Here is a 14951-nt window from a genome sequence, read left to right as displayed (position 1 = left end):
TGCCTTTTTCAGCGTCCACGCTTATCATTATTGCTTCGATTGTTTTTTATATATGATCCATCATGTAAAATGCCCTTCGTAAATTGTCTTGTGTTTGGCGTTACTGTATAGGACCTGTCTGATCCTTATGTGTCAGTACGGGTAGAAACTCTACTAATAACTTGGCCATGGTGGAGGTAAATAGTCTATAATCTACATTAAATACGGATATTGGTCTAAATGACCCACATTCCATTTTATCCTTGACTTCTTTCGGTATAGCTGAAATGCTTGCTTCCTTCCAGATGGGTAGTGATTATGGTCTATGGTCAGGCCACACTTAGATACCCTCCAGTTCGTCTACCAGCCCCCACTAGGAGTTGAGGATGCCATCGTCTACATGCTGAATTGTATCTACGCCCACCTGGACAAGCCAGCGAGCACTTTGAGGGTCACGTTTATTTTTGACTTCTCCAGTGCGTTCAACACCACCCGTCCTGCTCTGCTGGGGGAGAAGCTGACAGTGATGCAGGTGGATGCTTTAAGGGAACTGCGTGTCTGTTTTCCCAGATCCCTCTGTTCCACTGCACTCCTCAGTGCCTTACCATTAATCCTGTATGTTCTACCTTGGTTTGTCCTTCCAACGTGCAATACCTCACACTTGTCTGTATTAAACTCCATCTGCCATTTTTCAGCCCGTTTTTTCCAGATGGTCCAAGTCCCTCTGCAGGCTCTGAAAACCTTCCTCACTGTCTACTGCACCTCCAATCTTTGTATCATCAGCAAATTTGCTGCTCCAATTTACCACATTATCATCCAGATCATTGATACAGATATAGATATATAGATATGATATAGATATAGATTGACGGTGGATATGCAATGGCAAGCATTTAAAGGTTGCATGGATGAACTACAACAATTGTTCATCCCTGTTTGGCAAAAGAATAAATCAAGGAAGGTAGTGCACTCGTGGCTGACAAGAGAAATTAGGGATAGTATCAATTCCAAAGAAGAAGCATACAAATTAGCCAGAGAAAGTGGCTCACCTGAGGACTGGGAGAAATTCAGAGTTCAGCAGAGGAGGACAAAGGGCTTAATTAGGAAGGGGAAAAAAAGATTATGAGAGAAAACTGGCAGGGAACATAAAAATGGACTGTAAAAGCTTTTATAGATATGTAAAAAGGAAAAGACTGGTAAAGACAAATGTAGGTCCCCTGCAGACAGAAACAGGTGAATTGATTTTGGGGAGCAAGGACATGGCAGAACAATTGAATAATTACTTTGGTTCTGTCTTCACAAAGGAGGACATAAATAATCTTCCAGATATAGTAAGGGACAGAGGGTCCAGTGAGATGGAGGAACTGAGCGAAATACATGTTAGTAGGGAAGTGGTGTTAGGTAAATTGAAGGGATTGAAGGCAAATAAATCCCCAGGGCCAGATGGTCTGCATCCTAGAGTGTTTAAGGAAGTAGCCCAAGAAATAGTGGATGCATTAGTGATAATTTTTCAAAACTCGTTAGATTCTGGACTAGTTCCTGAGGATTGGAGGGTGGCTAATGTAACCCCACTTTTTAAAAAAAGGAGGGAGAGAGAAACCGGGGAATTATAGACCGGTTAGCCTAAGGTCGGTGGTGGGGAAACTGCTGGAGTCAGTTATCAAGGATGTGATAACAGCACATTTGGAAAGCGGTGAAATGATCGGACAAAGTCAGCATGGATTTGTGAAAGGAAAATCATGTCTGACGAATCTCATAGAACTTTTTGAGGATGTAACTAGTATTTGATAAATAGATATTTGATAAATATCCATTGATTTTAATCCTAGCAGTATGGTTATAATATAGTGCCTGTATATTTTTAATAATTTTGTCATGTACACCAAATCTGCGTAAACCTCTGTAAAGAAAATCCAATTATCCGAATCAAATGCCTTTTTCAGCGTCCACGCTTATCATTATTGCTTCGATTGTCTTTTGTATATGATCCATCATGTGAAATGTCCTTCGTAAATTGTCTTGTGTTTGGCGTTGCTGTATAAAACCTGTCTGATCCTTATGAGTCAGTACGGGTAGAAACTCTACTAATAACTTGGCCATGATGGACGTAAGTAGTCTATAATCTACAGTAAATACGGATATTGGTCTAAATGACCCACATTCCATTTTATCCTTAACTTCTTTCCGTATAGCTGAAATTCTTGCTTCCTTCCAGATGGGTAGCATTTGTGTCTTTTTTAGAGCCCTGTTGAGTGTGTGCAGCTGCTCCGGCCTATGGTCAGGCTACACTCAGATCCCCTCCAGCTCGCCTACCAGCCCCGACTAGGAGTTGAGGATGCCATCGTCTACCTGCTGAACTGTGTCCACGCCCACCTGGAGAAGCCAGCGAGCACTGTGAGGGTCATGTTTTTTTGACATCTCCAGTGCGTTCAACACAATCCGACCTGCTCAGCTGGGGGAGAAGCTGACAGCGATGCAGGTGGATGCTTGCCTGGTATCATGGATTCTTGATTACCTGACTGGCAGACCACAGTACGTGTGCTTGCAACACTGTGTGTCCGCAGAGTGATCAGCAGCACTGGGGCTCCACAGGGGACTGTCTTGTCTCCCTTTCTCTTCACCATTCACACTTCAGACTTCAACTACTGCACAGAGTCTTGTTATCTTCAGAAGTTTTCTGATGACTCTGCCATAGTTGGATACATCAGCAAGGGAGATGAGGCTGAGTACAGGGCTACGGTAGGAAACTTTGTCACATGGTGTCAGCAGAATTATCTGCAGCTTGATGTGAAAAAGACTAAGGAGCTGGTGGAACACCAGAAGAGAGCTAAGGTACCGCTGACCCCTGTTTCCATCCAGGGGTCAGTGTGGACATGATGGAGGATTACAAATACCTGGGGATACGAATTGACAATAAACTGGACTGGTCTAAGAACACTGAGGCTGTCTACAAGAAGGGTCAGAGCCGTCTCTATTTCCTGAGGGGACTGAGGTCCTTTAACATCTGCCGGACGATGCTGAGGATGTTCTACGAGTCTGTCGTGGCCAGTGCGATCATGTTTGCTGTTGTGTGCCGGGGAAGCAATCTGAGGGTAGCAGACACCGACAGAATCAACAAGCTGATTCGTAAGGCCAGTGATGTTGTGCGAATGGAACTGAACTCTCTGACGGTGGTGTCTGAAAAGAGGATGCTGTCCAAGTTGCATACCATCTTGGATAGTGTCTCCCATCCACTGCATAATGTATTGGTTGGGTACAGGAGACATTGAGCCAGAGACTCATTCCACCGAGATGCAACACAGAGCGTCATAGGAAGTCATTCCTGCCTGTGGCCATCAAACTTTACAATTCCTCCCTTGGAAGGTCAGACACGCTGAGCCAATAGGCTGGTCCTGGACTTATTTACTGGCATAATTTGCAGATTAGTATTTAATTATTTATGGTTTTATTACTATTTAATGATTTATGGTGCAACTCTAATGAACACCAATTTAACCCGGGATCAACAAAGTATGACTCTGACTATGGAGTAGGACAGGACTGAACTCATCTTAAATTATTTCTACCACTCTGCCGTATACACATCTGGACTTGGGGACTTGCTTAATTTAGGCCTACTAATATGCAATTTTTAGTTCAAATGCAGTTATGTCAGCAGTCATCGTTCTATTTGGTTCTTCGCTTAAAGTGGGTAACTCTACAGAATTCAGGAAGTGTCAATTTGAGTTATGTTTTACCTAGAACTTTGAAATATAGAGTTTCGTAAACCACTTCACAAGCTTCTTGAATATCACACAGCTTATTTTTCTCACTTTTGTTCTTGGATCCCTAATTCTCTGAATTGTATTTTTGCTATTTTTTTTCTTTAGTTTGCACGTCAGTATTTTCATAGACTTAGATCCACTTTCATAATGTCTCTGTTTCAGAAACATTAAACATTTCCTGATTTATTGCGCAGCCAAACTACAAACGTTTGTATTAATTTCATTCCTCATTTTTAAAATTTCCACTAATGTATCCTGTGCCGAAATCATTTTTTTTCTGGTTCCTTCAGCCTATTTTGTAATTTCTCTTATATTTTATTCCATGTTGTTTTCTTATATGAAGATATCGCTATAAATTTCCCTCTTAAGGCAGTCTTCAGAGTATCCCATAGAATGGGAGGTGAAAACTCTTCATTATCATTGAATTCTAAGTAAAGACACATTTCATTTTTAATTTGTTCCTTCAAGCAGGGATCATTCAGTATTGAATTTAGTTTCCAGATATCATTCTTTGGTTTCAGGTCAAAATTAATGGATAAATACATGGGTGCATGGTCACTTCCATCTATTGTCCCAATTCCACAGTCGTTTATTTTGTCTTTGCCTTTTCCAAATGATACGAAATAGTATTTTTATAGGCATCCGTTAGTCTCATGAGACCATGGATTTGCGCCTTGGAGGGTTTCCAGGGCACGGGACTGGTCAAGGTGGTATGGAAGACCGGTAGTTGTCCACACTGCAAGCCTCCCCTCGCAACGCCGCCGATGCTGCCCAAGGGAAGGGCACTCGTGCCGATACAGCTTGGCACCGGTGTCGCCGCAGAGCACTGTGTGGTTAAGTGCCTTGCTCAAGGACACAACACGCTGCCACAGCTGAGGCTCGAACCAGCGACCTTCAGTTCACTAGACCGACGCCTCAACCACTTGGCCACGCACTGACACATTAAGTAGTCTATTCTTTTATATACAGAAAGTGGGACAGAATAATGAATGTAATCCTTTTTGTCGGGGAAAAGGTCCCACCATATATCTATTAAACCAACTTTCTCAAAAAGTGTATTAACTCTCTTATGTAAGGATTTTGTTTCATAGGGTTTTCTATCGGAAGAGTCTAACTTTGGTTGTAATTGTAGTTTTAAGTCTCCACATATCAGGAGACCCTCTGTTTCCGTTCCAATATATTAGTAATTTTATGAAAGAAACTAATTATCACTTCCTGGGTGCGCTTTTATATTCAACGGGGTATCTGAATTTCCATCTATATTCCCCCTTACCAGAATATATCTGCCCTCCTTATATCCCATTTCGAATACTTTTTCGAAATTTAGCTTGCTTGAGATAAGAATAACAACTCCTCTCTCATGTCCTGATTTATATGAGGAGAAAAACAAATTAGTGAAGCCCATTCTCTTTCGTTTTCCATGCTCTTTATCACTGAAGTGAGCTTCCTGTAAATATACTACATGGGCTTGTTCTTTTTTATTCATTTTAGATAGAATTTTGCAGCGTTTGATTGGATTTAACAGTCCAGTGACATTAAAAGAAATGAATTGTACTTTGTCATTAGCCATGTGTATTTATCTGAGAATATATCATTGAAATTAGCAGAATAAAGCTTAATCGATCTACTGCCTGAACAAATTAGAACCAATCGCGAATAATAATACAAAATGCAACGAAGGTGTGATTCCAAGGCTGGGGTCTCTAGATGAACCTGGGTTCAGCTAGAGGAAACATCAGGCCGTGGGGGATAGCCCCTCCTCCCTGTGAGTTGGGGGGCCCCCATTACAGTACCCATAAAAGTAAGTGGACATGTACCCCCAGATCCCTCTGCTCCGAAGCTAAGCAGGCTCAGGCCTGGTCAGTACTTGGATGGGTGACCGCCTGAGACCTCAGCCTTTTTTACCTCCTTCATGATGGTTCAGGGGTAGGACCAGTTCGGAAACCTGGATGTGTGAGTCCTGAGGCTCCTAGACACCCATCCTGATGGTTGAGTGGTAATAATTTTCCTGAACCGGGTGGTGTGGGTCCTGAAGCTCCGGTACCTTCTTCCTGATTTTTGGTGGTTAATAACTGTCCCTGAACCCGGTGATGTGAGTCCTGAGGCTCCTGTACCTCCTTTCAGATCGTTGAGGGGTAGTATCTCTTCTTTAACCTGGTTGTGAGACTCCTGAGGCTCCTGTACCTTCTTCCTGAAGGTTGAGGTGTAATAGCTGTTCTATAACATTGAGTGTAAATCATGAGGCCGGTTATCTATAGTGAGCCAGTCTGCGAAAACTGGATAGTTGCAGGGTAATTTGCCTTCCGTGAGTATACTCGTAACTATCTATGTCGGATACGACATGAATTCTCCCTGTGGGGACACAGTTTCTCGGTCAGCAAAACCCAATACCGTCACTCACTGTTCTCTGTTCCCCATTTACAGAACAGACGTGTTGCCAGGGATGGGTCAACAGGAGAGGCGCTTGTTATTTCATATCAACGGTGGCAAAATCTCACGCTGGAGCGAAGCAAGAATGTTCAAAGGGCGGTTCAAAGCTGCTGGAAATTAGTTCAATCGAGGAAGAGGTATGTGCCAGACCATGTGAGGGTGCCCGCAAAATGCCCGGGGCCTGACAGAGCGAAGCTCCCTCCAGAACGTCCCATCACACACTCCCGGGTTCAGACACACAGTGAATCTACCTCCACACCGTTCCATCACACACCCCCGGAGTGAGACTCAAAGTGAATCTCCCTCCACACCGTCCCATTACACACCCCGGGGTGAGACACAGAGTGAATCTCCCTCCACACCGTCCCATCACACACTCCCGGGGTCAGACACAGAGTGAAGCTCCCTCCACACCGTCCCATTTCATACCCACGAGGTGTCACAGAGAGTGAAACTCCATCCACACCTTCCCATCACATACTCCCGGGGTCGGACACAGAGTAAAGCTCCCTCTACCCCGTCCCATCACACCCTCCAAGGGTTAAACAGAGAGGGGAGCTCCCTCCACGCCGTCCCATTGACACACTTCAGGGGTCATACAGAGTGAAGTTCACACCTCATCGTCTCATCACACAACCCCAACCCGTCACAGAGAGTGAAGATCCCTGCACTTCCTCTCTTCACACACTCCCAGGGGAAGACGCAGAGTGCGCTCCCAACGCACCGTCTCATCACACACTCCCGGAATCAGACACAAAGTGAATCTCCCTCCACACCATCCCATCGCACACTCACGGGATCAGGCACAGAGTGAAGCCCCCTCTACACCGACCCATTACACATCTCTGGGATTAGACACAGAGTGAAGCTCCGACTTCTCCGTCCCACCAGAGACTGCCAGGGTCAGACACAGAGTATATCTCCGCCTGCACTGTCCCATCACACACACCGAGGGATAGATGCCCAGTGAAACTCACTCCGCACACACTCCTTGTGTCAGACACAGAGTGAAACACCCTCCACACTGTCCCATCGCAATATTACAGGGTCAGACACAGAGTGAAGCTCCCAGCACACCGTCCCATCACACACTCCTGGGGTCAGACACAGAGTGAAGCTCCCAGCACACCGTCCCATCACACACTCCTGGGGTCAAACACAGAGTGAATCTCCCTGTACACGGTCTCATCATACACTCCCGGGTCAGACACAGCGTGAGGCTCCCTGCACACCGTCCGATCACACCCTCCAGGTGTCATACAGAGTGAAGCTCCCCCCACATTCTCTCATCTGACACTCCCAGTGTCATACAGAGTGAAGCTTCCTCCACACCATCCCATCACACATACCGGGATTAGACACAGAGTGAAGCTACTCCACATCGTTCCATCACACATTGCCGATATCAGACAGTGAGTGAAGCTCCCTCCACACCGTCTCATCACACTCTCCCGGGATCAGACACAAAGTGAATATCCCTCCACACCATCCCATCGCACAATCACGGGATCAGACACAGAGTGAAGCCCCGTCTACACAGACCCATTACACACTTCTGGAATCAGACACAGAGTGAAGCTCCCACTACTCCGTCCCACCAGAGACTACCGGGGTCAGACACAGAGTATCTCTCCCCCTGTACTGTCCCATCACACACACCGAGGGATAGATGCCCAGTGAAACTCGCTCCGCACCGACCATTCACACACTTCCTGTGTCAGACACAGAGTGAAACACCCTCCACACTGTCCCATCGCAATATTACGGGGTCAGACACAGAGTGAAGCTCCCTGCACACCGTCCCATCACACACTCCTGGGGTGAAACACGGAGTGAAGCTCCCTGTACACCGTTTCATCATGCACTCCCGGGGTCAGACACGGCGTGAAGCTCCCTGCACACCGTCCGATGACACCCTCCAGGTGTCATACAGAGTGAAGCTCTCTCCACATTGTCTCATCTGACACTCCCAGTGTCATACAGAGTGAATCTCCCTCCACACCATCCCAACATCGTCAACAGATTCATGAGGTGAACTCAACCCTGGGATCCAGGACTTCCGAGAACTTCCTCCCAAATCTCTCCCAGTAACTGTTCCTGAGCATGTTGGTGGGAGTCCTGAAGCTCCTGACCTCATTCCTGACTGTGGAGTTGTAATAACTGTCCCTGAACCTGCTGGTATGAGTTCTGAGTCTACAGTACTTTTTTCCTGATGGTTGAGGGGTGCTAACTGTTCCTGAACCTGGTGGTGTGGGTCCTGAGGCTCCTGTACTTCCTACCTGTTGGTTGAGGATTGGTAACTGTCCATGAACCTGGTGGTGTGAGTCCTAGGGCTCCTTTACCTTCTTCCTGATAGTTGAGGAGTAATTACTGTTCCTGAACTTAGAGTTGTTGGTCTGAGGCTCCTTTACCTCCTTCCTGATGGTTGAGGGTTGATAACTATCACTGATCCCGGAGTGTGAGTGCTGACGGTCCTGTACCTTCTTCCTGATGGCTGAGGTGTAGTACCTCTTCCTGAACCTGGTTGTGAGACCCCTGAGGCTGCGGTACCATCTTCCTGATGGTTGAGGGGTAGTATCTCTTCCTGAACCTGGTTGTGAGACCCCTGAGGCTGCGGTACCATCTTCCTGATGTTTGAGGGGTAGTAACTGTTCCTGAACCTGCTGCTGTGCGTCCTGAGTGTCCCGTTGTTCCTTCCTGATGGTTGAGGTGTGGTATCTCTTCCGGAACCTGGTTGTGAGACCCCTGACGATCCAGTACCTCCTTCCTGATGATTGAGGGATGATAAATATCCCTGATCCCGGTGGTATGAGACCTGAATATCCTGTACCACCTTCCTGATGGTTGAGGGTTAAGAACTGTGCCTGAACCTGGTGGTATGACTTCTGAGGCTCCTGTACCTCCTTCCTGATGGTTGAGGGGTGATAACTGTCCCTGAACCTGGTGCTGTGAATCCTGGGTGTACAATTGTTCCTTCCTGATGGTTGAGGTGTAGTATTTCTTCCTTAACCTGGTTGTGAGACTCATGATGCTCCTATACCTCCTTCCTGATTGCTGAGGGGTAATAGTTTGTCCTGATCTTAGAGTGTAAATCATGAGGTCAGTTATCTATAGTGAGCGATTCTGCGAATAATTGATGTTTGCAGGGAAATCTCCATTCAGTGAGTGTACTCGTGACTATTTATATCAGAAACGACATGAAGTCTCCCTGTGGGTTCACAGTTTCTCGGTCAGCAAAACCTAATACCGTTACTCACTGTTCTCTGTTCCCCATTTTCAGAACAGACGTGTTGCCAGGGATGGGTCAACAGGAGAGGCACTTTCATATCAACGGTGACAAAATCTCACACTGGAGCGAAGCAAAAATGTTCAACCAGTCGTTGAAAACTGCTGGAAATCAGCTCACCCGAGGAAAAGGTATGTGCCAAACCATGTGAGGATGCCCGCAATCTGCCCGGGACGTGACATAGCGAAGGTACCTCAACACCGTCTCATCACACACCCACGAGGCGTAACAGACAGTGAATCTCCCTCCACACTGTCCCATCACACACTCCCCGGGTCAGACACAGAGTGAATCTCCCTCCGCACTGTCCTATCACACACTCCCGGGGTCAGACTCAGAGTGAATCTCCCTCCACACTGTCCCATCACACACTCTCGGGGTCAGACTCAGAGTGAATCTCCCTCCACCCCGTCCCATCACACACTCCCGGGGTCAGACACAGAGTGAATCTCCCTCCACACCGTCCCATCACACACTCCTGGGGTCAAACACAGAGTGAAGATCCCTGCACACGGTCTCATCATACACTCCCGAAGTCAGACACAGCGTGAAGCTCCCTGCACACCGTCCGATTACACCCTCCAGGTGTTATACAGAATGAAGCTCCCTCCACATTGTCTCATCTGACACTCCCAGTGTCATACAGAGTGAATCTCCCTCCACACCATCCCATCACACAAACCGGGATTAGACACAGAGTGAAGCTACTCCACATCGTTCCATCACACATTGCCGCTGTCAGACACAGAGTGAATCTCCCTCCACACCGTCTCATCACACTCTCCCGGGATCAGACACAAAGTCAATATCCCTCCACACCATCCCATCGCACATTCACGGGATCAGACACAGAGTGAAGCCCCCTCTACACAGACCCATTACACACTTCTGGAATCAGACACAGAGTGAAGCAACCACTACTCCGTCCCACCAGAGACTGCCGGGGTCAGACACAGAGTATATCTCCCCCTGCACAGTCCCATCACACACACCGAGGGATAGATGACCCAGTGAAACTCCCTCCGCACCGACCATTCACACACTCCTTGTGTCAGACACAGAGTGAAACACCCTCCACACTGTCCCGTCGCAATATTACGGGGTCAGACACAGAGTGAAGCTCCCTGCACACCGTCCCATCACACACTCCTGGGGTGAAACACGGAGTGAAGCTCCCTGTACACCGTTTCATCATGCACTCCCGGGGTCAGACACGGCGTGAAGCTCCCTGCACACCGTCCGATGACACCCTCCAGGTGTCATACAGAGTGAAGCTCTCTCCACATTGTCTCATCTGACACTCCCAGTGTCATACAGAGTGAATCTCCCTCCACACCATCCCAACATCGTCAACAGATTCATGAGGTGAACTCAACCCTGGAATCCAGGACTTCCGAGAACTCCCTCCTGAATCTCTCCCAGTAACTGTTCCTGAGCATGTTGGTGGGAGTCCTGAAGCTCCTGACCTCATTCCTGACTGTGGAGTTGTAATAACTGTCACTGAACCTGCTGGTATGAGTTCTGAGTCTACAGTACCTTTTTCCTGATGGTTGAGGGGTGCTAACTGTTCCTGAACCTGGTGGTGTGGGTCCTGAGGCTCCTGTACTTCCTACCTGTTGGTTGAGGATTGGTAACTGTCCATGAACCTGGTGGTGTGAGTCCTAGGGCTCCTTTACCTTCTTCCTGATAGTTGAGGAGTAATTACTGTTCCTGAACTTAGAGTTGTTGGTCTGAGGCTCCTTTACCTCCTTCCTGATGGTTGAGGGTTGATAACTATCACTGATCCCGGAGTGTGAGTGCTGACGGTCCTGTACCTTCTTCCTGATGGCTGAGGTGTAGTACCTCTTCCTGAACCTGGTTGTGAGACCCCTGAGGCTGCGGTACCATCTTCCTGATGGTTGAGGGGTAGTATCTCTTCCTGAACCTGGTTGTGAGACCCCTGAGGCTGCGGTACCATCTTCCTGATGGTTGAGGGGTAGTAACTGTTCCTGAACCTGCTGCTGTGCGTCCTGAGTGTCCCGTTGTTCCTTCCTGATGGTTGAGGTGTGGTATCTCTTCCTTAACCTGGTTGTGAGACTCATGATGCTCCTATACCTCCTTCCTGATTGCTGAGGGGTAATAGTTTGTCCTGATCTTAGAGTGTAAATCATGAGGTCAGTTATCTATAGTGAGCGATTCTGCGAATAATTGATGTTTGCAGGGAAATCTCCATTCAGTGAGTGTACTCGTGACTATTTATATCAGAAACGACATGAAGTCTCCCTGTGGGTTCAGAGTTTCTCGGTCAGCAAAACCCAATACCGTCACTCACTGTTCTCTGTTCCCCATTTTCAGAATAGACGTATTGCCAGGGATGGGTCAACTGGAGAGGCGCTTGTTATTTCATATCAACGGTGACAAAATCTCACACTGGAGCGAAGCAAAAATGTTCAAACAGTGGTTGAAGGCTGCTGGAAATGAGCTCACTCGAGGAAAAGGTATGTGCCAAACCATGTGAGGATGCCCGCAATCTGCCCGGGACGTGACATAGCGAAGGTACCTCAACACCGTCTCATCACACACCCACGAGGCGTAACAGACAGTGAATCTCCCTCCACACTGTCCCATCACACACTCCCGGGATCAGACACAGAGTGAATCTTCCTCCACACTGTCCCATCACACACTCCCCGGGTCAGACACAGAGTGAATCTCCCTCCACACTGTCCTATCACACACTCCCGGGGTCAGACTCAGAGTGAATCTTCCTCCACACTGTCCCATCACACACTCCCCGGGTCAGACACAGAGTGAATCTCCCTCCACACTGTCCTATCACACACTCCCGGGGTCAGACTCAGAGTGAATCTCCCTCCACACTGTCCCATCACACACTCTCGGGGTCAGACTCAGAGTGAATCTCCCTCCACACCGTCCCATCACACACTCCCGGGGTCAGACACAGAGTGAATCTCCCTCCACACCGTCCCATCACACACTCCTGGGGTCAAACACAGAGTGAAGATCCCTGCACACGGTCTCATCATACACTCCCGAAGTCAGACACAGCGTGAAGCTCCCTGCACACCGTCCGATTACACCCTCCAGGTGTTATACAGAATGAAGCTCCCTCCACATTGTCTCATCTGACACTCCCAGTGTCATACAGAGTGAATCTCCCTCCACACCATCCCATCACACAAACCGGGATTAGACACAGAGTGAAGCTACTCCACATCGTTCCATCACACATTGCCGCTGTCAGACACAGAGTGAATCTCCCTCCACACCGTCTCATCAGACTCTCCCGGGATCAGACACAAAGTCAATATCCCTCCACACCATCCCATCGCACATTCACGGGATCAGACACAGAGTGAAGCCCCCTCTACACAGACCCATTACACACTTCTGGAATCAGACACAGAGTGAAGCAACCACTACTCCGTCCCACCAGAGACTGCCGGGGTCAGACACAGAGTATATCTCCCCCTGCACAGTCCCATCACACACACCGAGGGATAGATGACCCAGTGAAACTCCCTCCGCACCGACCATTCACACACTCCTTGTGTCAGACACAGAGTGAAACACCCTCCACACTGTCCCGTCGCAATATTACGGGGTCAGACACAGAGTGAAGCTCCCTGCACACCGTCCCATCACACACTCCTGGGGTGAAACACGGAGTGAAGCTCCCTGTACACCGTTTCATCATGCACTCCCGGGGTCAGACACGGCGTGAAGCTCCCTGCACACCGTCCGATGACACCCTCCAGGTGTCATACAGAGTGAAGCTCTCTCCACATTGTCTCATCTGACACTCCCAGTGTCATACAGAGTGAATCTCCCTCCACACCATCCCAACATCGTCAACAGATTCATGAGGTGAACTCAACCCTGGGATCCAGGACTTCCGAGAACTTCCTCCCAAATCTCTCCCAGTAACTGTTCCTGAGCATGTTGGTGGGAGTCCTGAAGCTCCTGACCTCATTCCTGACTGTGGAGTTGTAATAACTGTCACTGAACCTGCTGGTATGAGTTCTGAGTCTACAGTACCTTTTTCCTGATGGTTGAGGGGTGCTAACTGTTCCTGAACCTGGTGGTGTGGGTCCTGAGGCTCCTGTACTTCCTACCTGTTGGTTGAGGATTGGTAACTGTCCATGAACCTGGTGGTGTGAGTCCTAGGGCTCCTTTACCTTCTTCCTGATAGTTGAGGAGTAATTACTGTTCCTGAACTTAGAGTTGTTGGTCTGAGGCTCCTTTACCTCCTTCCTGATGGTTGAGGGTTGATAACTATCACTGATCCCGGAGTGTGAGTGCTGACGGTCCTGTACCTTCTTCCTGATGGCTGAGGTGTAGTACCTCTTCCTGAACCTGGTTGTGAGACCCCTGAGGCTGCGGTACCATCTTCCTGATGGTTGAGGGGTAGTATCTCTTCCTGAACCTGGTTGTGAGACCCCTGAGGCTGCGGTACCATCTTCCTGATGGTTGAGGGGTAGTAACTGTTCCTGAACCTGCTGCTGTGCGTCCTGAGTGTCCCGTTGTTCCTTCCTGATGGTTGAGGTGTGGTATCTCTTCCGGAACCTGGTTGTGAGACCCCTGACGATCCAGTACCTCCTTCCTGATGATTGAGGGATGATAAATATCCCTGATCCCGGTGGTATGAGACCTGAATATCCTGTACCACCTTCCTGATGGTTGAGGGTTAAGAACTGTGCCTGAACCTGGTGGTATGAGTTCTGAGGCTCCTGTACCTCCTTCCTGATGGTTGAGGGGTGATAACTGTCCCTGAACCTGGTGCTGTGAATCCTGGGTGTACAGTTGTTCCTTCCTGATGGTTGAGGTGTAGTATTTCTTCCTTAACCTGGTTGTGAGACTCATGATGCTCCTATACCTCCTTCCTGATTGCTGAGGGGTAATAGTTTGTCCTGATCTTAGAGTGTAAATCATGAGGTCAGTTATCTATAGTGAGCGATTCTGCGAATAATTGATGTTTGCAGGGAAATCTCCATTCAGTGAGTGTACTCGTGACTATTTATATCAGAAACGACATGAAGTCTCCCTGTGGGTTCACAGTTTCTCGGTCAGCAAAACCTAATACCGTTACTCACTGTTCTCTGTTCCCCATTTTCAGAACAGACGTGTTGCCAGGGATGGGTCAACAGGAGAGGCACTTTCATATCAACGGTGACAAAATCTCACACTGGAGCGAAGCAAAAATGTTCAACCAGTCGTTGAAAACTGCTGGAAATCAGCTCACCCGAGGAAAAGGTATGTGCCAAACCATGTGAGGATGCCCGCAATCTGCCCGGGACGTGACATAGCGAAGGTACCTCAACACCGTCTCATCACACACCCACGAGGCGTAACAGACAGTGAATCTCCCTCCACACTGTCCCATCACACACTCCCGGGATCAGACACAGAGTGAATCTTCCTCCACACTGTCCCATCACACACTCCCCGGGTCAGACACAGAGTGAATCTCCCTCCACACTGTCCTATCACAC

At 48.1% G+C, this 14951-nt stretch overlaps 1 protein-coding gene across 1 annotated transcript in view; it reads left to right on the top strand.

The window, feature by feature from the left end:
* Positions 1-11812: 11812 nt before the first annotated feature.
* LOC134341562 (uncharacterized) overlaps positions 11813-14951 on the top strand; it is a 26441-nt gene continuing 23302 nt past the window's right edge. The window contains exons 1-2 of the mRNA XM_063039428.1: positions 11813-11952; positions 14576-14712. Of these exons, the coding sequence (XP_062895498.1) occupies positions 11813-11952; positions 14576-14712 (277 nt within the window). The remainder of the gene's footprint in view (positions 11953-14575; positions 14713-14951) is intronic.

This window comes from Mobula hypostoma, unplaced genomic scaffold (genome assembly GCF_963921235.1).
Source record: "Mobula hypostoma unplaced genomic scaffold, sMobHyp1.1 scaffold_36, whole genome shotgun sequence".
Lineage (NCBI taxonomy): Eukaryota > Metazoa > Chordata > Chondrichthyes > Myliobatiformes > Myliobatidae > Mobula > Mobula hypostoma.
Note: the sequence above shows the minus strand (reverse complement) of the source record. Positions and strands in the feature narration are given on the sequence as shown.